This window comes from Cololabis saira, chromosome 19, assembly GCF_033807715.1.
Source record: "Cololabis saira isolate AMF1-May2022 chromosome 19, fColSai1.1, whole genome shotgun sequence".
Taxonomy (NCBI): Eukaryota; Metazoa; Chordata; class Actinopteri; order Beloniformes; family Belonidae; genus Cololabis; species Cololabis saira.
The window spans coordinates 6,790,818-6,815,869 of record NC_084605.1 but is presented as its reverse complement, the minus strand read 5'-3'; the positions used below and the strand labels follow the sequence as shown (position 1 = coordinate 6,815,869).

Sequence of the window (25,052 nt, the reverse complement as noted above, 5' to 3'; positions counted from 1 at the left end):
TATAATATATATTAAACATTAAATAATATTAAAATATATAAAAATATATTTAAGTTATATACTAGTCTGTGGAATGTATTTAAATATTTTAAGAATGTAATTTTACTTTTTTAATATTTTAAAAATTGCATTTATTAACCATGGACATGTTTTAACTCTGTATGTAGGCTGCTGTAAACCTATAGGTTTACTACGGGGCTGGGAGAGGCTCTGTACTTCTTTCATTGACATGACAGTGCAGTGAACTCGTGAACAAAGTTATCAGCTGTCGTTCTTGACTGAAGTCGTGGAACAAGTCCGCGTGGTTGTCCTTTAAACGTTTGGACAAGTTTGAAGTGTTGCCTCCTTTTGCGAGACACACTTTGGCGCACCGCTTGCACTGCGGTGCATCTGGTTCAGTGGCTCGCCCTTATTGCTCGGTTTGAACCCGAAATATTTCCACACCGTACTTCGGGCCCCCATTTTGTCCACAAGTACGGGCTTTTCTGCAGCTGCCATCTCTATTTATTTCAACTTTATTTCAACCCGCTCTGTCTGTCTAACACGCGACTTCTCGTTTCTCTCTTTTTTCCTCCGTCTAAACATGCGAGTGGGAGTGGCTCTGCTTCTGCTTCTGCAACTACGTCACACTCGCGGACCGCGCCGTGCTTAAAGAGACAGGCTCCAATTTACCAATTCGTTTGCATACAAAAAATATATAAAAGTACCGTTTGTTTTTAAAAGCTGGTATAGTACCGTTTTCAAAACTCTAGTACCGCGGTACTATACTGGTACCGGTATACCGTGCAACCCTACTCCCCTGTATCATTAATTTCCAGATAGTCTTGTATTACTGTTCTTATCTAAAATCTTCCAATTGCAGTAATGAGTTGTTAAGTCTCCACAATGTCCTGCTCTTTTCCCGTCCTATATCTATTAGTAGTGATATTAGAGCATGATCTGAGAGGGTGATCTGATGTATATTACAATTTTGTACTCTAGACATTTCATTTTTGAAAATAAAAAAGTAATCTAGTCTTGAATAATTGTCATGAGATTTTGAATAAAAAGTGTAATCCCTCTCTGTAGGGTTAAGACTTCTCCAAACATCAACTATTCCAATTTCTTTTATAGCTCTTCTAAGTATCCTGGCGGCAGATTCAGAACTATGTAGTCTTTTACTCTGAGAATCCAAATTGGCGTCCATGATGAGATTAAAATCTCCTGCAACTACTGCTATTCCTTGGCTTTGAGAAACAATTATATCGACAACTTTTTTTACTAGATCTGGCCCTTCCTCTGGGGGGTTATATACATTTATCAAAGAAATCATTATATTATCAATCTTTCCAATCACCACCACGTATCTCCCTTCTTTATCGGATATCACTTTATCTGCATGAAACACACACTGGGGCCATATTAGGATTGCTACACCTCTCCTTGATGATTTATGTGATGAATGGAAAACTTGCGCTGAAGTCAATTTTCCTAATTTTTCATGTTCAGTTTGGTTTAGATGGGTCTCCTGTAAAAATGATATGTCCCCTCCATCTTTTTTCAATTGATGTAATATCTTTTTTCGTTTGATGGGGTTTTTAAGACCATTTACATTATATGAAGTTATTTTAAGGGGTTTCATAAATAACTGATAATTTCTGTACCATGTCTAGCACCCCCAGCTTAAAACTCCTATGTTTCTTTTTGACGGTTTTCCAATAAGTTTTATTACAATTTGAGTCAACCACCACGTGCAAAAATAATAAGACAAAAACAACTAAATCCCCTAACGGCTTCCATGAGTGGCAAACTCTACTAGTTTGCCGAAACGATGATTCCTTGTGTATTCTCAGGAATACTGGGCATCCTAAGGATACTGCCCATATTAATATGGGAAACACCATGCTGTGACTTAAGTTCATGAGTATTATCCCCTTTTTTACCCCCCACCCCGACCCCCCTGTTCACAATTGCGATATATATTTAAAAAATAAAATCAATAATTTCGTTATGTTCTCATTACTCTAACAAAAGCCCTTTTTATACCAACATATGTTTAATTCTTAGATTGTATGTATTTCAAAGAAAAGCAAAATATATATAATATATATGAAAAAGATTTTTGAAATAAAACAAAAATTAAATTAGGTTAAAGAAAGAAAAGGAGAAAAAAATCCATACAGAAGGCTATTTACTGTAACTTGTTTCATATACATTTCATTTAAAGCATTGATTTAGATATTTCCTCCCGACCTTCTATTACCTATAGTCTACTTAACCAAACAGCACTGAATTTATGCCAAAACATAATAAAAATAGATAAACAGACAAAGTTAACAGCAGCAACCTAATCCATGATCCCCTTTAGAAAAATCAAGTACTCAATATTTTGAAGAGTCTAGATTATTGCCTTCTTTCAGGCTTTATATTAGCCTAATTCATCTAATCATTCAGTTTTACTGACAATGCTCTTATAGCCTACTAAAGTCATATTTACTCAAAACAAACAGACAACATACAAAAAACAAAACCAAAAGCAAAACAGTCCTTTAAGTGGGCTGCTTTTCCGAAGTCCCATACACAATTTATACTCTCAGTTGCACTTTAGAGTCTCACGTTCTTCAAAAGGAAAAAAAAAAAAAGAAAATAAATTAAAAAAAAAAGGAGTGGGAAGCGTTTTGAATAGCCTTCTTATCTCAAGACCCACACGTAGAAGGTAAAATGAAAAAAAAAACCCTTTCCTTGCCATTTACTCGGGTCTCATCATTTAAAAAAAAAAAAAAAAAAAAAACTCTTTAAATAGAGTTAGTGATCTTTGAGAAAGTTCCATTAAAAAAAAAAAAAAGTCTTTAGATGGAGTTACTGATCTTTGAGAAAGTCCCATTAAAAAAAAAAAAAAAAAAAAAAGTCTTTAGATGGAGTTACTGATCTTTGAGAAAGTTCCATCAAAAAAAAAAAAAAAAAGAAGAAGAAGAAAAAGAAGAAACAGCAGTACCTCTTTCCAGGGTAGATTATTTACTCCTAATCATCTTCTCCATCCCGTCTCAATGACTGCGCCAAAGCCGTCACCTGGGCCACCAGCGCGGCTTCTCCCTCTCTGCGTCTGTCCGCTGTCATCCAGCCGTCTCTGCGCAGCAGCTCATCCAGGTCTGGTTCCTCCGGTACATCCATGCTGATACCTCGGGCCCGTAATCCCCTCGCTGCTGCCTGGAGATTGTCATAGACAACTGCGCCTTCTTGGCTGAAGACCTTCAGCTTTGCTGGATATATCAAATGGGACTTTATCTGTAGTTCATGCAACTTTTTACGCATTGGCTTGTACTTTGCTCTCTCTCTTTGGACCGCGGTGGAGTAATCCTGGTCAAAGAAGATTCTCGTTTCATCCACATAAATCTCCTTCCTCGCCCATGCTGAACTCAGAACTCGCTGGCGGGTATTGTAGTTTAGAAAGCGAATTATGAAGGATCTCGGTCTCATACCCACATTGTATTTCGGAGCCAAAGAGCGGTGCGCTCGGACAATTTGCAAGTCCTCCGCGATATTTAACTTTTCCTTTATCAGCCTTTCGATGAATTTAATGGGGCTGTCACCTTCACTCCCCTCTTTAATTCCGTGTATTCTTATATTTTCTCTACGGCTTCGTCCTTCCAGATCTTCACATTTCTTTTTTATTTCTCTTTGAGATTGCAGCAGGTGGATCATCACCTTTGTCAGCCGCGTGTCTTTGTCCTCCATTTCTGTGATTCGAGTTTCCGCTTCGTCCAGCCTCTGTTCCACTTTACTCAAATCCGTTCTGATTTCTTTCATTTCTTCCCTCAATTCCACGAAATGTTTCCCAGTTTCGGTTCGGAACTGTTGGATTTCTTTTCGAGAGTCTTTGAGCTCTTGGAGGATTTTATCCAACATCTTATCTTCGTCTTTGTCCGTTTGGTCTGTTGCTTTGGTGTTGCGGAGTCGAGTAGCCATAAAAGCTGCTGTTTTTCCTTAGGCTACTGATCTTGTCGTTTTTTTTTCTTTGTTTTGTTTCTTTTTTCTTTTTACTCACATTTAAGTTAAGTCTCGTATCGCTTAATCACTCTTGTAAAGCATACTTTGTTAAAGATGACGGGGGGTTAGAGCGGCGTTCAGAACGCGTCCATCAGCATGCGGTGCCTCACCGGAAGTCTAAATTCGTGTTTTCACTACAAAATTGTGAACACCGTACAGAAAAACCGCCACCAAAAGTCACATCACACTTTCCCAGTCGCGCCAGTCATATTGACACATTCTTTGTCCTTTGGTTTGATTTAAGAGCTTTTTGATCTAAAACATCTTTAATGATCTCAGTCATGTGACCCCATATCAGGGGGTTGTTAGGAACGAGCTAACGCCTAACCCCCCTCCAGCTCATTTTAAGAAGACTGCGCTCTTCATCTTCATTTGGATTTTTTTTTGCAGTTTTATCTTTTTATAATTACGTGTTTTTACTAAAAAAATTGATTCATGTCAATTATTTTTTATTTTTCTCATAAATCTTTTCCGCATGTTTTCATAATTTCGAATTAACTGCATTTGTAAACATGACCGCACCCCCCGCCCCACTTTACAAGTTAAAAACTTAGCCTGAACTCATCTGGAGTGAGACTATTATGGTATGCTTTGCTTCCTTCACCACTTCCCACCTCTGTGACACCGACATCTGTTGTTCCTCATTTAAAAACCAAAGTAGATCTGAATTTACCGTCAAACTCATTCCTGCCCCAGATTTAACTCTTGTTTCACTGAATTTCCTGCTGAAGTCACATCAAACCTCTGGAAACATCATCTTTCCAAACATTGAGGTTCAAATCATCAGAGTTCAAACTTTGTTTTCAGGAAACACGTTTGCTAATTTAACTATTAATTGTACCATGTTAGCTCAAAGTTAGCATCGTTCATACGGGTAACACATCCCAGGACTCTAGAAGTGACGTTCTGCCTCATTGGCCACGGTTACATGATGTTTTTTAATTCAGAATTCATTATTCCGAATTAAATAATCCAGAATTAAACTATTTTCCTTCGAGTTTACATGGAAATTGTAATTCTGAATTGAGGTTTACATGGAAAACACGTTTGATCGGCTTTCTCCAATTCCTCTCCAGGTCTGGGGGTTGGGAAGGTTCTGATTGGATAGGGGGGGGACCGGAAGTTACGTCTACCGGAAGAAAAACTAACTTAGCCGCTACAACTTTGAAAAGCTCACAATTTTTGTTTCCTGCCATCTGTTCTTTTAATTATTTCCAGGTCCTCCAAGCTATTTATTAAATAAATGGTCTCTGCTCTTGACCAGCGTTTACTGCGTGCTGCATCTTGAAACTTTGTTTGGAAAACAAGCCCAGTGCGGAATATAAGCGTCATGGAGACAGACGGGCGAGGGAACGAGCAGAAAGAAAGACCGGAATTAATTTAAAGCGGAATGAGTGTATACATTATTCTATTCGGATTTAAATAAACCAGCCACTTACTTCGGAATAATTCGGAATGGCCATTTTCATTCGGAATTAGGTGTTTACATGGTAATTTTTACTCATTTAAATCGGATTTAATTCTAATTCTGAATTAAACTTCCCATGTAAATGCACTCATTTACTATTCATTCCTTTTCTGAGGTGGAGGGGGGTGTTGGAGGCTAGTTATTCTGCTAGAGGACTTTGGGACATGGTAATTTTTAAATCAGATTGAATTTTAATTCTGAATTAAAGAGGAATTAAACTTCCATGTAAACGCACTGATTGAAGGACCAGTATTGTTCCAGGGTCCTCCTGAAGTAGCAAAGACATGAACACACACACACACACACACACACACACACACACACACACACACACACACACACACACACACACTCCTACCTACCTGGGCTCTGAGGTGCTCTGTGTGCTCCCTGTTGTATTTCTCGTGAAGTCGTTTCTTCAGCTCGTCTTTGCGAGGAAACGCCACCTCCTGAAGTTTCTGCAGACGGAAAGCAGAAATGTGAGGAGGACTGAGATGGACCCGGCCCCTTCTTCAGACCCGGAACCAGCAGGAGGACAGAGGCCTCCTGGACCAGATCCTCAGACTGGTCTCTCTTGGACCCTCAACTCAAAAACCTCCAGAGGAGCCCGACAATCTGACGGCGTGAAGCCGACTATAACAAGATACTGCCGGGGAAATTTCAGGGCTATAAAAACAGCCAAGGTAAACAAGCTCGTAAATCCCACTGGAAACGAACCGGCATTAGATGAAAAAATACGAAAGATCTTTATCTACGTGTGATAACTGATGATGTTTGTGTAAATTTGTTAGCTTCGTGCCGTAATTCATGCTAAAGCTCATACTAATGCTACAAACATCAGCTGTCGTTTACTAGGGGTGTAACGATACACTAATCTCACGATACGGTACGATACACGATATTGAGGTCACGATAACGATACAATATTATAGCAGTATTTTTTTAACAACCTTGAATGAGGAACATATGACTGGAAAAAATTGTCTTTTATTTGAAAGACATACATACAATTTTACATCATAAAAAAGATTGATTCATGCTCACCTTATAAGTGTAAGAGGAGATTTATTTTTGTTAAGAAGTTTATTTTGGTAATTCAGGGTTCATTATTTTATAAATATATTCTTTATATTCTGATGTAAATCAGGGACTATAATGACACTAGTCAGTTTATCTGTAGTGATTAGTCTGGTTTAGATTGGGCGGAGTGATACGCCACAGTACGGCACTAGGTGCTGTGTTGATGTTCTAAAATCCTACACTGTTGAGGGACATTAAAGTAACTGGAACTCAGCAGAAGTTGTCCCCGTGTTTATCCCACTCACGACTAGGGCTGGGCGATATATCGAGATTTTAATATATATCCATATATTTTCAAACGTGATATGGTACGAGACAATATCGTTTATATCGAGAGAAAAAAAAAAGATTTTTTTTTTTTTAAGATTTTGATATAGCTTATTTTGTGACAAATTGACTTGAATGTTTTATTTGAGATTTGCACAAATGTTTTGTTATTTGCACAACTGTCAACCTCAGTGGAAAAGTCTGCCTGTTACTGTCTACATTGTATTAATTGCACAGTGTATTTTAATTTAATTGTTATGCAGGAAAGGAATATTTGTTTTATTTTATTCAAGAAGCATTTTTATTTTATATATGCAGGCAGTTTATTTTTATTTCATTTGTTTTATACATATTGATATTGTACAGACCTCTGTTAATAAAGGAACCTGTGTGACATTTGGCATGAGGTTTTGTATTAAAACTGACTGTTTTTTTAAGGGTTTGCCTCAGAAAAAATGAAGCTAACAGAGATGCTAACAGAGATGCTATAATGCTTTGGGGGAAACCCCAATTATGGCACAGAAAAAATATCGATATATATCGAGTATCGCCATTTAGCTAGAAAATATCAAGATATGACTTTTGGTCCATATCGCCCAGCCCTACTCACGACCCCAAAAAGGTTTAATTTAATGAGTTAAGGCTTAACTCTACACCAGCCTTACATCAGTAAAAGTTCAGAGCTCAAAACCCTGCAAGAGTCCCGTGATCGGGACCGCAAAACGGTACTAGTTTCTTCTGAGTGGAGGAAGATTTTGGTCCGCGGGTCGAGGCGCGTTACTAGTCAACAACACAATAGATTAATATTAATAACCCAATATCGCGATACAGTTTGGCACTTCCACGACACGTATCGTGACGTTTTTGTAATGCGAAATTTCGTGGCACGATATATTATTACACCCCTATCATTTATAAGCCTGTGTTGAAAAAAATCGATTTTCTGATTCTAAATCGATTCTCATATTAATTCCTAAAAATCCATTTGTATGTCTAAAGATCGATTTTTTTTTTTTTTATTAAAAAAAAAATATATATATATATATATATATATATATATCTTTTTTTTTTTCATCATTACATTTTTGCCTGGTGAACTTTAATCCCAGTAGTTTTGAAAACTCCTGAACTAAATGAACTTTTCTTTAGAGAAAATGCTGGACATTTCAGCTTAAATTTCTAAATGTTATATTAGTTCAATGAAGTTCATATTATCTATATTTACTATAGCTTGTTTGGTTTCTCTGTTATCGGACACGGTTTGTCATGAAATACCTGAAAAATGCCGGGTGCTTCATGGCAAGCTGTGTCTGGTGACAGAATAAATCAGACAAGCTAAAATAATTTGTTTACTGCTTGAGTTGTTGCAATTTCTTTCTTTTTTTGCACTTTAAATGGATATTGAAATGCCTATTTGAGTTATTTATTTCTGAGTTATTTCACAATAATTATTGTATTATAATCCATGCAACACTAACCCAAATCAATATCGAATCGGATCGAATCAAATGGTGATAATCGATTCTGAATCTTAAGAATCGGAATCGAATCGATTCTTGACATTTGAATCGATACCCAGCTCTAATCGTTTACAGATGTCGGCCGTCGTTTACAGACTCCAGCTGTCGTTTACAAACTCCAGCTGTCATTTACGGATGATATCAGGACGGCGGTTGGACGAGACCTCGTCTCCACTGACCTTCATGATGAGCTGCTTCTCTGGAACGGCTGAACACTGCTGGTAGTCTCGGTGGTTCGGCAGCTTCTCCACAAACAGGCTGAACACAGGAAGCAGCGTTGTGTAAATCCCCTTCTATGATTGGTTCAAGCTGAAAACCAGCCCCGCCCCCAGCCCCGCCCCCACGTCTCACGTGATGAACTTGGTGTAGAGGACGAAGGCGTTCTCCAGGCTGCCCTCCTCCTGGTACACCGCCGCCATGCGCTCCATCTCCACCCCCGAGCGGAAGTAGCGCCTGGGCGCGATGTCCTCGCTGATCTCCACGCTGCAGCCCATCTTGGCCAGCGCTCGGACGCGCTCCGCCGCCGTCAACGACACGTCCGTGTAATCCGGCTCCGCCGCTAGCTTCTTCTGGCAACACAAACACAGAGACACACGAGGTGAAGCTTGAACGATGGAGGTGACGACGTTGGTAACCTGCAGGTGTGACGGTCGTGGTGATTCCCAGAACCATCCCAGAAGCTCTGTTCACCAACACCGATAAAAATCTGGACGTGGGGCGAGAGGATTAGCTCCTGGTGGACGTAGTCGCTGCAAAGTTTGCTTGTATATTAATCAGGGCTGTCAAAGTTAACGCATTGATAACGCGTTAACTTAACGTCCTCTTCGGTTTCATATTTTTTGTATTGATGCAAAAGTAACAAAGGCACTTTCATACGCCAGGGCACATTGGTGACAGCAATGAAAATGGTTGTATGCATCAGAGAATTTAAATTTACATATTTTTTTAAGAACAAATAACGATAATACAAAACAAGACTAGATAAACAATACAATCAAATATACATAGTCTGTATGAAATAATTAACTGGGCATATAAACATAAGGATAGACAAAAAGTAAAGATCTTAAAAAAAAAAAAGAAAACCCAAGTAAAAAAATAAAAAATAAATAAATAAATAAAAAGGGTGTGGGGGGGGGTTACGTTGTCGCAAAAAAGTCCATAAACGGTTGCCGTTTATTATAGAATTTGTTCAAGTTTCCCCTTCTTGAGTATCTAATTTTCTCTACTTTTAAAAAGGACATAACCTCGTTAATCCACTGTGTACTGGAGGGAGCTGTCGTGGATTTCCAGTTAAGAAGGAGGTGGCGTTTAGCAATCACGGAGATGAAAGCTATTACTTCCAAACTTAACGTCCTCTTAACGGCAAAAGAATGTTTAACACATGTTTAACGCGCAGGATAAAAAAAACGCCCATTATATCATTTCTGCCGGTCGACGGCACCGTAGCTTGAGGAAAAGTATGGTGGACTACTGCGTGAACGTTTTTGAAAAGCAAGGAAAGACGGAGAATGAAAAGGGACTTTTGAACGGCAAGTTCACTTTCAAAAAGATACAGATGGTTCGCTGGACAAGACTAAAGTTATTTGCATGTCGATTTGAAATTAATTCACATCGAAGTACGTTGAGTCTCAAATACCACTTGCAGGCCAAAACACGACCGATGCAGAGTGTGCACCCCCCCCCCCCCCGTCAAAAGCAGACAACGCTGGATAGCAACTAGCAAAAAGGGCGTTTTGATCCCACTTAGGAGAACTGGATATTTTTTGAGCCTTTTATTTTCCTCCATATGAGGTTAGACATAATTACATGGAGAATTTAACTGACCAATGCACTTCTTGTACAATGTTTGTGATGCATATGGTTCATTGTTTTACATTGAGCTGCTTAAAAAAAACAAGGAATCTTAAGATAGTCTTTACAAGTGTAAAGTTGGGGACTACATGTGTTTGTATTCAAGAAGGAATGTTACATTCAGGTCAAAAGCTTTTTTTGTGGAAAGTTGAATAAACATTGGCATAAACGAAGCATATTTCCCCTTTCTCATGTACCGGTATATATATATATCTCATAATGTGACGTTGTGAAGCCTAAAGGTCCGTTTCCCTCTGTTTACAAGCAAGTGTGAAGACGGAGTTTTTGCAAATCTCCATTTTGGCCGGAGTTTTCAGAAATTATCGTTTTTGGTGACTTTGAGCTTCATTTTCATGTAAACAAACGGCCAAAACGCATGAAAACACCACCGTTTTTGCTACGTGTAAATGGGGCCTTATACCGTCGATGCCAATTGTTCGCTATTAATGGTCCACTAGTAACTCCGAACTACAGAGTTATTCTGACCAGGACGATGTTCAGATTTAAATTTAGTTTCTAAACATCTCTCCTTCCTTCTTTCTTGCAAGATTACCAAACTCCACCAGACTGTGCTGCTTCTAGGTTGCAGTACTGCAGCTCCCTTCTGGCTGAGTTCATCCAGAATTCAAGTCACAGACACGAAGATAAACCTGGTTCTGTTGGGGTTCTGGAGGATCTTTACCTCCATTATGTGACTGACGGACGAGCCACAAACATTAAACCAGGAGCATCGGCGTAACAGCGCTCCAGGCAGGAAGCTGAGATGTACGTGTCCTGAATGCAGCGTTTGTTCCTCAAAGACAAACTGTCTCCTGTCCACGCTGGGAGGAAGTTCAGAGGAGGCTCCGAACCCCGACAGGAGCCCAGCAACATTCATACCTAAGGCGCCCCAGATTATAGGAGCACTGACGATTTTTGAGAAAAATTAAGGATTTTAAAGCAGCACTATGTAACTTTTCCAGCTTAATATAATATTTCCAGAGTCATTGTGATGGAACATCAACTTCCAACAGGTTTAATGACACCTCTGTCATGGTCTGAGGGGTCTGTATCGCCTTCACTGGCACTATGTAACTTTGAGGTGCATGGTAGGAACCCTGCCACACTAAAAAACTACACATTTTTGCGGCTTTGACTGCTTTACGGCATACGTCACTTCCCCCTCCTTCCCGATTCGTAGTCGAGACGAAAGCTGGGCGGGGCGTGGAGCGCAGAGCTCAGCAGGAGCTGGTGTCATGGCCGAAGCAGCAAACGAAGAAAATAAAAGTTTTATCGGAGGAGGCAAAAAAAGAAAGCGGGAGAGTAACAAGCTAAATCCCCGGACAAAAAAAAAAAAAAAATGCCTCTATGGCGTGAGATGAAACACGAGGAGGGATGTCCGACCGATGGGAATTTATGGGGATAAAACAAGAGACAGAATTGTTATGATATAAATGTAAATGTAGAGTTCTATGTTCAATAAGAATCAAAATTAGAATGTTTTCACATACAGGGGATTCGTCTTGGGTTTTAGTATTTTTCCTGAGAACTGTAAAATTGTGCAAGGCTGATCTGCAAAATATAAGGAATGGGCATTCAGTTATTCACAGGTTATAAAGTATTTTTTTATTTTGTCAGTAAGTATGTTAGACTACTAATTTATGACCCTCTATGTCCCTCTAAAACAGGAGACAGGAGAAAGGTGCAGAGCGTATGAGTTTGTAGGGCACATTATCTCGCTGAAACAACTTAATAAAACCAAGTTGAACATAGTGTTTTTCAACATCGTTATATTATATTGTTTAGCCAAAAATAGATACATTATCTCTTCGCTATCCATCCTGCAAACGACCGCTGAAAACAGAAAAGTAGTTTTGAAAGTCTGTCTCGTCTTCTCTCATCAAAACAAATACAGCGACGGGGACAGGAGTTTTCCGGCAGTACGCGCTGGTGCTCATGGGAAATGTAGTGTTCTTTCTGGTAAAGCACTACCGCTTTTGTCCAAAGGAGGCGCCAAACTCAACAAAAGCTGAAAGTTACATTGTGCTGCTTTAAGTTCCTTATAGTGCGGAGTACAGTACTAGTTTTTGTTCCTCCCATCCACATTTACCAGCCAGCATTGACAACTTAGCGACTTTGTCGCTACATGTAGTTTCCGAACCCCTGTAGTGACTTTATTTTCTTTTTTTAAATAAGTAACTTGGGACACTTCAGCCACTTTTTTCAGGTTTTTTCAGGTTTTTCAGGTGTGCAGACGAACATGAAACCTTGTGTCGTCCTCACTCTTCTCAGTGAGCAGCTGGTGTTGCCGCAGGCCCCTCCCCGGCACCAGAACACTCTCAGCTGCACTCACAACCAAAAAGGTCAGTTCATTTGTAGTTCCAAACATATCTGGGGGGGGTTACTCACACTACAGCATCCACCACGATAATAATACAATTGTAAATCATGAAAATTAGGTGAAGACTTTATTTAGCGACTTCAAGCTACTTTTAGGACAGCCGATGGCCGTTTCCCTAACTGAGGAGTTGTCAACGCTGGTACCCGGCGGGTTCAGCCGAGTCCATTCAACCGGATCAATAAAAGAATATTCAGACCCCTGAAAGTTGACTCCAGGTTTTCCTGGTTACAACATCTCACTGCACGCAAGTATAAACAAAAGGTAGTTTAGGTAACAAATGAGGGTTCTTCACGAAGAATTTGATTCCGCTTTTTGAACAGTGACAAACAGTCGTGGATTTGTTTTCGACCGTTTTTAAGCCAAGACTGAGGCCGTAAAAGTCAAACAACCTGCTAAAATGCAGCGCGATGTAGGAAATGGCATCTTCTTCATTAAAACTGTCCATCAGACATCCAGTCCCCGTGACATTGGGTTACTACGACATACATGTCCCCGGAACGGCATGTAAGAGAGAAAACACACACACACAGTACTCACCAGTGTGGTCAAGCTGAAGCCTTGCTCCATGGTGTGTGTTTGTGTGTGTGCGAGAGAGAGCGTGTCGGTCACTGTTCAGCCCAGGGCCGGCTTGTCCATCTGCCGCCTCCCATGATGCTTCACTGCAGGGGAGACAGAAAAAAACAGCACGTCAACACAAACAAGCAGCTCGGAGACTTTCCGTCACACATTCAGGTGGAATGTTCCTTTAACTGGCACTTCAGCACTTTGCTTCCCTTCAGCCGGCTGTACAGTTACCATGGCAACCAACCGCTAACTGTCCGCTGAGTCATCTTTAACACTAGAGGGGGGAAAAAAAAAAAGAAAAAAAAAGCAGAAAAGGGCGAGCTGCCACTCCTCACGAGCTTTGGCGTCCAAAAGATTTAAAAACACTGAATCACGCCGTCTGCTGCTCTTGTTGTCATGGTGACGCCACAGAAGCCAAGCTGGAGAGCGGAGGCCGAGGAAGAGCTGGCCGCCTCGTTTTACTGCGACTTCTTTGCTGCGTTTGCAGTTCAGTTACTCAACTTTATAAAATAAAGGCCTGTTTAGGGCCTGCCAGACCAGATACGCTTGGATACCTGGACCCGAATATTCAGGCATCAGGAAGTTTGTTCGTTAGCTGGACTGGAATATTCAGGCATTAGGAAGTTCGTTCGTTAGCTGGACCCGAATAGTCAGATAACAGGAAGTTTGTTCGTTAGCTGGACCTGAATATTCAGGCATCGGGAAGTTTGTACGTTAGCTGGACCTGAATATTCAGTCATCAGAAAGTTCGTTCGTTAGCTGGACCCGAATATTTAGGCATCAGGAAGTTCGTTCGTTAGCTGGACTCGAATATTCAGGCATCAGGAAGTTTGTACGTTAGCTGGACCCGAATATTCCGGCATCAGAAAGTTCGTTCGTTAGCTGGACCCGAATATTCAGGCATCAGAAATTTCTTAAGTTAGCTAGACCCAAATATTCAGGCATCAGGAAGTTTGTGCGTTAGCTGGACTCGAATATTCAGGCATCAGGACGTTTGTTCGTTAGCTGGACCCGAATATTCAGGCATCAGAAATCTCTTAAGTTAGCTAGACCTGAATATTCAGGCATCAGGAAGTTCGTACGTTAGCTGGACCCGAATATTCAGGCATCAGAAAGTTTGTTCGTTAGCTGGACCCGATTATTCAGGCATCAAAAAAATTAGTTCTTTAGCTGGACCGGAATATCCAGGCATCAAAAGGTTTGTTAGTTAGCTGGACCCGAATATTCAGGCATCAGGAAGTTCGTACGTTAGCTGTACCCGAATATTCAGATAACATGAAGTTCGTTCGTTAGTTGGACCCGAATATTCAGGCATCAGGGAGTTCATACACTAGCTGGATCCGAATATTCAGGCATCGGGAGGTTTGTTTGTTAGCTGGATCCGAATATCCAGGCATCAAAAGGTTTGTTAGTTAGCTGGACCCGAATATTCAGACATCAGAAAGTTTGTACGTTAGCTGGATCTGAATATTGAGGCATCAGAAAGTTTGTACGTTAGTTGGACCCGATTATTCAGGCATCAGGAAGTTTGTTCGTTAGCCGGACGCGAATATTCAGGCATCTGAAAAATTAGTTAGTTAGCTGGACCCGAATATACAGGCATCAGGAAGTTCTGGCTCTGGTCTGGACTAGGCATGGGACGATATGAAAATTTCATATCACGATATTAGTGGACAAAAATATCACGATTACGATATTATCACGATATTAGCGTGTCGCTTATAAAATTCTTAAAATGCAAGGAACAACACTAACCGTGGATCCACTGGTTCCTTCAGAACATTTATTCTCAAATCATTCTCAACACAGTGACACTTGAGGTAGAGAACAAATAGTGTACTGTAAATGTTATGCATTACAAAGTGTAAACTATAGTACCGGTACCGGTACTTATTTGAACTTTCTTTTTTTGTAAGAAAATACTTCCCTGAGAGTCGAAAGAAATAAGTGACAAATAGAAATAAAGTGACAAAGTAGAGCCAAATGCACACTGATTGTATTACTCTCTGAAACTTTAACAGTGGCTGGCTGCCTGCTACTTAGTACGGCTCTCTGGAAAAATAATAAAATAAAGGCACTGCTCTGTAGTATACAAAACAAAAGCTGCATGGCCAACACAAAGATTGAGTGAAAATAAAGTGCCACAGTAGTCAAATGCACACGGATTGTACTACTCTCTGAAAAAATATTAAATAAATAATAATAATAAATAATATTAATAAAATACATGAAAAAAAATAACACTGGCTTCTACCTGGCTGGTAGCCTTGTGTGACCAAAAAAAAAAATAAAATAAAAATAAAAATAAAAAAAAAAAAAAAAAAAATTGGCGATAATTACAGTACCCCACGATAACGTTATCGCGGCCGTTTTTTATCGCGATATACGATAATATCGTATATCGCCCCATGCCTAGTCTGGACCCGATGCACACCAGCTCCTCCCCCGACAGCCACACCAATATTCTGAGGAAGACTCCGCCCACCTCGTTCCTGCCCTCAGGCGTCGCTAGGCCCGCGCCTAAGGTGTTGGTAAGAATGTGGTCAAACCGGTTTGACCCAGTTCTGAGCGACTAAAAGAGCATGAATTTCCTTTGATCCAGACCTCACAGACAGCAGGTTTCATCAGTGCGTAGGCGCCGGTCGCTTCACCTCTACGTCTTTAAACTGCTGGTTTGTGATTTTGTGAATTTTGGCAGCCGACTGAAACCTGCAAAAACCTGTGGCGCCACATTCTCCTCGCCGCCTCTTTAACCGGAAGCTGAAGACAGTAATGGCGTCATCGTCCTCAGATCTGTTTACAGGCTCATCGTTTGGGCTCCAGCTGTGCATCCTGGGTAACTTGATTGGGTGGCATTGGCTGTGTTTAAATGGGAAGTTTAATTCCTCTTTAATTCAGAATTAAAATTAAATCCGATTTAAAATGATTAAAAATTACTAAAATTATTAGGTGTAAACACCTAATTCCGAATGAAAATGGCCATTCCAAATTAAACTTAATTCCGAAGAATCAACATTTCCGGCTTTGTCTCTTGCAAATTGGCAAGTATATATTTGCAAGTTTGTAAAGTCATAAGTTCTGAAATTTCTTAAAATGTCTTGTACATATTTTTACAATTTCTGAATTCATTTCTACCAAATTCAAGGATTCAGAATCCAAAATGTTGCTTTTTCTTACTCATGAAGGGAAAATTTGAATTAATCACCTGCAAATTTGCAAGTTCTTCAAGCAAGAATTTCATTTTTGCAAATTTGTTAAATCAACATTTCAATTTTTTTTTTTTTTAACAAATTGGAGACGGCCTGATTTAGAGATGGATATCGAGGGGCGGGGCCAACGGCTGCCTATCAAACAGTTGTTTAGCGCTACGACCAATCAGAGCGGCAGAAGATTTGAAATTGGAAGTTTGTCCCCTAACAATTGACCCTTTGTCAAGCCCCGCCCCCGTTGCTAGGTCATCTCTCTCGTCCACTTCCATTGTAGAAACAGGGTCTTACATCACTTTATTTATAATTAATGTACCAATTAAGCTATTTTCCTTTGAGTTTACATGGAAATAGTAATTCCGAATTAAGGTTTACATGTAAAACACGTTTGATCGGCTTTATCCAATTCCTCTTAAGGTCTGGGGGTTGGGAAGGTTCTGATTGGATAGGGGGCGGACCGGAAGTTACGTCTACCGGAAGAAAAACAAACTTAGCCGTTACAACTTTGAAAAGCTCACAATTTTGATGTTTCCTGTCATGTGTTCTTTTAATTATTTCCAGGTCCTCCAAACTATTTATTAAATAAATGGTCTCTGCTCTTGACCAGCGTTTACTGCGTGCTGCCATCTTGAAACTTTGTTTGGAAAACCAGCCCAGCGCGGAATATAAGCGTCATGGAGACAGACGGGCGAGGGAACGAGCAGAAAGAAAGACCAGAATTAATTTAAAGCGTAATGAGTCGGTGCGTCCGAAATGCCATACTAAACAGTATATACTAAAAAATATACTTAAATTCGGCACACTTTTGAGTAAATATCAGTAGTGTGCATTAATTCGGACGTACTTTTAAGAGCGCACACGGCACTTCCAGCCGTTGGAAGTGACGTGTCACAGCAGTAGCAGCTCCGCTCCGCTCTTTCCCGTTTATCCTGGCCGAAACAAGATGACATTATATAATATTATTATATACGAATATTATAATATTAATATTATATAATAATATTATTATACTTAATATTATACTTATGACATATACTTATCACTTAGCAACCAAACATCGCTGCATTGCATTGTGGGAAGTTTCGGCTCGGCTAGTGTCCATCATTCCACACTAATACATTTCTCCAGAATGAGTATGAATACCGCATACTATTGTGTACGTACTAATGTTTCGGGCGCACTAAAAAAATCTTGCATACTCATTTTGCATACTCATTAGGGTGGAAGTGTGGAATTTCGGACGCAGCCAGTGTATACATGATCACGGAATAAACCAGCCACTTACTTCGGAATTAAGTCTAATTCGGAATGGCCATTTTCATTCGGAATAAGGTGTTTACATGGTAATTTTTACTCATTTTGAATCGGATTTAATTTTAATTCTGCATTAAAGAGGAATTAAACTTCCCATGTAAACGCACTCAATAACCCATCAGTCAGGCTTTAGTGAGTGGGGTTCTGGTCCGTGTACTTTGCGGCCATCCGTTTTTTGTTTTGAAATGATAAAATAAAAATAGAGAAATAATCCAAAATAATAATCCGTTTCCCGTTTTTTGTTTTGATAATAAAAAAACAAAAATGGATCGTTATCCATTATCCGTTATCCGATTTCATTGATGTGTTTGAAAATCGAAATTGGGAATTAAAACAGCGAGTGGGGTCCGTGTATCTTTTGGTCATTGGATTTTTCCGTCATGAGTGGGAATCAAAAAACAAAAAACGATTGGTTTATTTGATTTTCCTTTTAAAACAAAAAACAAATATTGAATACACTGCATTTTTTCTTTTTCTGTGTTAATATGACTTAACAAAGATTCAAAATACGCTTTTATTTTCGTTTTCTATTTCATATAAGAAAAATGAAATCCCTAGTCAACAGGAAGGAAAAAACGAACCAAAAACAACCGTTTATTCATATTCGTGCACCGGAAGCTGGCATTTACAACCGAGTGAACTTAGTTCTGGATATTTAACAGGCATTCCTGTGACAATTCTCTCCAGGGGAAGTTTGATTTTAATATTTTATTGGTCGGGTTTACGTGACTCGGAAATGGCTCTGTATGCTGCAGTTCGGGTAACCATGGCAACCATAGCGGCGCTGAAACAACAGATTAAGGATTATTTTTTAAAGATTGATTAAGGACTTGTTCCACAGCGGTTTGACGCACAAACACATTTCCTGCACGTTGCAGCAGATGTGTCTCCTGCAATGCTCAGAAATGAGCGTCAGAAGATTCTGTGCTCGGCATCATCTGAGGAGAAAAAGACGCAGAGCTGGAGAGCGTTTTGATTCATCATGGCCGAATGACCGGCTATCTGTGTTCACTGGGGGTGCATGCTGGAGAAGGTCGGGTTGGAAGAATTAATTTAGTCCCACGCGTGAAGTATCCACGTGATTACCATTATATGTATAAATTGCACTGCAGCACAAACCTGACGCCGGAATTCATGGTATGGCTGATGGAGCTCTCTCAGGTTCTTCCAACCCGACCTTCTCCAGCAAGCACCCCCAGTGAAGACAGATAGCCGGTATTGCGGCTTTCCTGTACTTTTAGAGCCGCTTGAGAGTTTATTGTTAGGTCCTGTATATTTGCATGACGCGCTGCTGACAGAGAAGCACGCTGAGTCCGACAGAAGTTTTATGGCGTTTAATGACAAAACTCAGCCACAACGGCCTTCCGACATGCTTAATGGGTTTTAAACGTGTACACTGCAAACGTGATCGGGGTGATCAGTGTTCAGTACAAAGCGGTCAACAAAAATTAGGCTACGGCTCCCTAAAAGCCTGTCCTAACTGCATGCGAGCGTCCGACTGTCGCGCCGCAATGCGTGGCATCGGACCCGCTCTGAACGCGTTATCGGCCCCACGTTCTACCACGTTCTTTTGATTGACAGCTGAGACTCGCCTTTTAGAAGGCTGATTTATGGTTCCGCGTTACACCAACGCAGACTTTACAGCGTAGGGTACGCGGCGCGGTCACCGAACGGTGCGCGTCGCCGCGTACCCTACGCTGTAGGCTACGCCGTCGGGAAACCATAAATCAGCCTTTATTCACCCGCCCGTGCGCTCCTGAAAGAAACTCCTAACATTAGCCGACTCCTAAAAGAGTAAAGGGACAAGTAAAAGATGGGTGATTACTTGTAATCTCCCTACGTTTGTACTTTATAAACAGAAAACAAGCTTATTATTCGGTGGAATAAGTGGGGAAAAAACCGAACAATTAATAACGGCGTGTGATTACGCAATCAAACAGCGAACAGCTGGAGTGACCGGCGTGCGGTGCAAACATGTCAGCATGTCAGATCATTACTGGGATGTGGGGAAAAAGCAGAGGACACGATCAATCCGGCAGGATCCGGGACAAATTAAGCCCTAATAAGATTAAGATAAGATTCTTATTATATCTTATTATCTTATCAGAACCTTCCAGCCTGGCGATCTCCCTCCAGCAGCTGCCACTTTATTGAAGTTCTTGTATTGAAATGACTGTTTCCTACAGCGCTTTACACTTTTTTTTCAACTTTCAACCGGCTTTCAACGCGAGCGACGGGAAGAAAATAGAATCAGGGCGTGCGAAAAAAGTCCAGCTCAAAACGACGCCGCGTCGCTCGCAACCAGTTTAGACAGTGCAATAAAAAATAAAGCAATGGAACTGTTTTTGACGCTGACTCTCGCTCGCGTCGCATGCAGTGTGTATATTTGCAATATACTGTGGACATCTGAATAAAAACCTCATAAATAGATTGAATCAAAGCGCTCTCCAGCTCTGCGTCTTTTTCTCCTCAGATGATGCCGAGCACAGAATCTTCTGACGCTCATTTCTGAGCATTGCAGGAGACACATCTGCTGCAACGTGCAGGAAATGTGTTTGTGCGTCAAACCGCTGTGGAACAAGTCCTTAATCAATCTTTAAAAAATAATCCTTAATCTGTTGTTTCAGCGCCGCTATGGTTGCCATGGTTACCCGAACTGCAGCATACAGAGCCATTTCCGAGTCACGTAAACCCGACCAATAAAATATTAAAATCAAACTTCCCCTGGAGAGAATTGTCACAGGAATGCCTGTTAAATATCCAGAACTAAGTTCACTCGGTTGTAAATGCCAGCTTCCGGTGCACGAATATGAATAAACGGTTGTTTTTGGTTCGTTTTTTCCTTCCTGTTGACTAGGGATTTCATTTTTCTTATATGAAATAGAAAACGAAAATAAAAGCGTATTTTGAATCTTTGTTAAGTCATATTAACACAGAAAAAGAAAAAATGCAGTGTAATTCAATATTTGTTTTTTGTTTTAAAAGGAAAATCAAATAAACCAATCGTTTTTTGTTTTTTGATTCCCACTCATGACGGAAAAATCCAATGACCAAAAGATACACGGACCGAGTGGGGTCGATATTTGACAGGCATTCCTGTGACAATTCTCTCCAGGGGAAGTTTGATTTTAATATTTAATTGGTCGGGTTTACGTGACTCGGAAATGGCTCTGTACGCGGCAGTTCGGGTAACCATGGTTACCATGGCGGCGCTGAAACAACAGATTAATGATTATTTTTTAAAGATTGATTAAGGACTTGTTCCACAGCGGTTTGACGCACAATGACATTTCCTGCACGTTGCAGCAGATGTGTCTCCTGCAATGCTCAGAAATGAGCGTCAGAAGATTCTGTGCTCGGCATGATCTGAGGAGAAAAAGACGCAGAGCTGGAGAGCGCTTTGATTCAATCTATTTATGAGGTTTTTATTCAGATGTCCACAGTATATTGTAAATATACACACTGCATGCGACGCGAGCGAGAGTCAGCGTCAAAAACAGTTCCATTGCTTTATTTTTATTGCACTGTCTACACTTGCGAGCGACGCAGCGTCGTTTTGAGCTGGACTTTTGTCGCACGCCCTGCTTCTATTTTCTTCCCGTCGGTCGCGTTGAAAGCCGGTTGAAAGTTGAAAAAAAAGTTGAAAGCGCTGTAGGAAACAGTCATTCCAATACAAGAACCTCAATAAAGTGTCAGCTGCTGGAGGGAGATCGCCAGGCTGGAAGGTTTGATAAGATAATAAGATATAATAAGAATCTTATCTTAGGGCTTAATTTGTGCCGGATCCTGCCGGATTTCTCGTGTCCTCTGCTTTTTCCCCACATCCCAGTAATGATCTGACATGCTGACATGTTTGCTGCTTTAACACCACACGCCGGTCACTCACGCTGTTCGCTGTTTCATTGCGTCACCGTTCGGTTTTTTCCCCACTTATTCCACCGAATAATAAGCTTGTTTTCTGTTTAGAAAGTACAAACGTAGGAAGATTACAAGTAATCACCATTTTTTTTACTTGTCCCTTTACTCTTTCAGGAGTAATTTTAGGAGTTTCTTTCAGGAGCGCATAATTCAGGAGTGAATAAAGGCTGATTTATGGTTCCGCGTAAAATCGACGGCGTAGAGTACGCGGCGACGCGCACCGTTCGGTGACTGGGCCGCGTAACCTACGCCGTAAGGTCTGCGTTGGTGTAACGCGGTACCATAAATCAGCCTTTTAAAAGGCGAGTCTCAGCTGTCAATCAAAAGAACGTGGTAGAACGTGGGGCCGATGACGCGTTCAGTGTTTCAGGACAGAGCGGGTCCGATTCCACGCAGTGTGACGCGACGGTCGGACGCTCGCATGCAGTTAGGACAGGCTTTTAGGGAGCCGTAGCCTAATTTTTGTTGACCGCTTTGATCACTGATCACCCCGATCACGTTTGCAGTGTACACGTTTAAAACCCATTAAGCATGTCGGAAGGCCGTTGTGGCTGAGTTTTGTCATTAAACGCCATAAAACTTCTCTCGGACTCAGCGTGCTTCTCTGTCAGCAGCGCGTCATGCAAATATACAGGACCTAACAATAAACTCTCAAGCGGCTCTTTAAGGAAAGCCGCAATACCGGCTATCTGTGTTCACTGGGGGTGCTTGCTGGAGAAGGTCGGGTTGGAAGAACCCTGAGAGAGCTCCATCAGCCATGAATTCCGGCGTCAGGTAAAGTTTGTGCTGCAGTGCAATTTATACATATAATGGTAATCACGTGGATACTTCACGCGTGGGACTAAATTAATTCTTCCAACCCGACCTTCTCCAGCATGCACCCCCAGTGACACAGATAGCCGGTCATTCGGCCATGATGAATCAAAGCGCTCTCCAGCTCTGCGTCTTTTTCTCCTCAGATGATGCCGAGCACAGAATCTTCTGACGCTCATTTCTGAGCATTGCAGGAGACACATCTGCTGCAACGTGCAGGAAATGTGTTTGTGCGTCAAACCACTGTGGAACAAGTCCTTAATCAATCTTTAAAAAATAATCCTAATTATAATATATATATATATATAATATAAATAATCTGTTGTTTCAGCGCCGCCATGGTAACCATGGTTACCCGAACTGCCGCGTACAGAGCCATTTCCGAGTCACGTAAACCCGACCAATTAAATATTAAAAACAAACTTCCCCTGGAGAGAATTGTCACAGGGATGCCTGTCAAATATCCAGAACTAAGTTCACTCGGTTGTAAATGCCAGCTTCCGGTGCACGAATATGAATAAACGGTTGTTTTTGGTTCGTTTTTTCCTTCCTGTTGACTAGGGATTTCATTTTTCTTATATGAAATAGAAAACGAAAATAAAAGCGTATTTTTAATCTTTGTTAAATCATATTAACACAGAAAAAGAAAAAATGCAGTGTAATTCAATATTTGTTTTTTGTTTTAAAAGGAAAATCAAATAAACCAATCGTTTTTTGTTTTTTGATTCCCACTCATGATGGAAAAATCCAATGACCAAAAGATACACGGACCTTCACTCCCAGGTTTCATATTTGATTTATTTTCTGTTTCAACATTAAAAAAATCTAAAACTGTTCATTTTCAATCTGATGAACAAAAGAACCAGAAACAACTTTCTTCATTTCTTACTGCGCATGTGCAATCCCCCCATTTGTCCAATCCTTGTTTTCAGTATCCTTGGAAACGAATAGGAAATAGAGAAAAAGGATAATGGCAGAGGTGGAAAAAGTACAAAAATATTGTACTTAAGTAAAAGTACAAATTTTCTGCTTGAAAATTACTTAAGTAAAAGTAAAAAGTACCCATTAAGAAAATTACTTAAGTAAAAGTATAAAAGTACCTCAAATTAAATATAATAAAGTACCAAAAGTACATGGTGTAAAATGTACTTAAGTACAAAAGTAAAAAGTACAAAGTACAAAGTACAAAATTCAAAGTACAAAATTATTTTCAAAAGGATTGCAAAGAAATGAAGAATCCAAGAATTTGCTTACAACTCTAAATAATGGTGATATTATTCTGACCCCTTTGGCGTTTGTTTCCATTACCCCATTTTAATTTCGTCGGCTTGAGCGTCGGCTGCCGCTCAAGGCTGATTTATGGTTCCGCGTTACACGTTCGATTTAACGCGGACCGATAATTCAGGCTTCAGTCCTCATCGGTCCTCGACGCGACAGCGGTTCCTCCGGCCTTTACGGCCCGCCTCTGCAGCGCAACTCCCCCGGGAGATGCGTCTCCTTCTCGGGGAGGCCGAGTCTCCCCGTCCGCCCCAGGTGTCTCGTCACGGAGCCGCCGCCGGGCAATCACAGGCAATTCACGCGCCCCCCTTCCTTCCCGTCCGCCTTATGGTTCCGCGTTAAATTGACGCACACCCTACGCCGTACGCTACGGCGTAGGGTGTGCGTCGCCGCGTACCCTACGCCGTAGCTCTGCGCCGGTGTAACGCGGAACCATAAATCAGCCCCCGCTGTGCTGTTCTCAGGGCAATAGCCTACATTTTCATTTAATGTAAGACTTTAATTTGTAGCGAGTAACGACGTGTTCAATTTTAAATATAGCGGATTAAAAGTACAATTTTTTCCTTGAAAATGTAATGAAGTAAAAGTAAAAGTACAGAAAAATGAAAGTATCAATAAAAGTACAAATTCTCAAAAATCTTACTTAAGTACAATAAAGAAGTACTTGTACTTCGTTACTTTACACCACTGGTTTTCCGTTTTTAATTATCAAAACAAAAAAGGGGAAACAGATTTTGGATTATTTCTCTATTTTTATTTTGTCATTTCAAAACAAAAAACGGATGGCCGCGAAGTCCACGGACCGAGTGGGGTTCCCGCACAGAGTCGAGCCCGGGGCCCCGGGAGCAGCTGGAGCCGCCTCTGGTGAAGGTGATGCACCTGCTGCAGAAAAAACTCCTCCGAGGAGGAAACGGAACTGCACAGGTGAGTTCTGATCAGCTGACATCTCATCACAGCGACAGAACCCCCGACGGTTCCGGTTAACGAATGAGGAACATGAAATAAAGCGGTTCAGCTCTGACAGGCTGAACTAGTTTGGGGAGAAGACGGAGATCACAGGAAAACGAACCTGTTTCGGTCCGCCGTGTAAATGGACGGAACCCCAGCAGGCGTCCCGGTCCCGGTCCTGGTCCTGGTCCCGGTTCCGATGATCCACGCGGTTCCGGAGGCGGAAAATGGCTGAAATCTCGACACGCGGCTTCAGACGCGGATCATCACCTACAACTGATGGAGGCCGCGGAGATCGTCTCCTCGCCGCGATGCCTAAAGCCGGATTTTTGGTTCCGCGATAAATCGACGGCGTAAGGCACGCGGCGATGCGCGCCGTACGGTGCGCGTCGCCGTGTACCCTACGCCGTGGACCT

The 25,052-nt window shown here is 41.0% G+C and overlaps 1 protein-coding gene across 3 annotated transcripts in view; it reads right to left on the bottom strand.

The window, feature by feature from the left end:
• stambpl1 (STAM binding protein-like 1) overlaps positions 1 to 24,851 on the bottom strand; it is a 36,849-nt gene extending 11,998 nt beyond the window's left edge. For 2 of the 3 annotated variants that reach the window (XM_061708769.1, XM_061708771.1), the window contains exons 1-5: positions 24,758 to 24,851; positions 13,133 to 13,254; positions 8,713 to 8,930; positions 8,541 to 8,619; positions 5,857 to 5,952 (exon numbers count right to left, since the gene is read on the bottom strand). In XM_061708769.1, the coding sequence (XP_061564753.1) occupies positions 5,857 to 5,952; positions 8,541 to 8,619; positions 8,713 to 8,930; positions 13,133 to 13,162 (423 nt within the window). In that variant the 5' untranslated portion in view covers positions 13,163 to 13,254; positions 24,758 to 24,851. The remainder of the gene's footprint in view (positions 1 to 5,856; positions 5,953 to 8,540; positions 8,620 to 8,712; positions 8,931 to 13,132; positions 13,255 to 24,757) is intronic. The other variant, XM_061708770.1, reaches the window with a different exon arrangement.
• Positions 24,852 to 25,052: the final 201 nt, after the last annotated feature.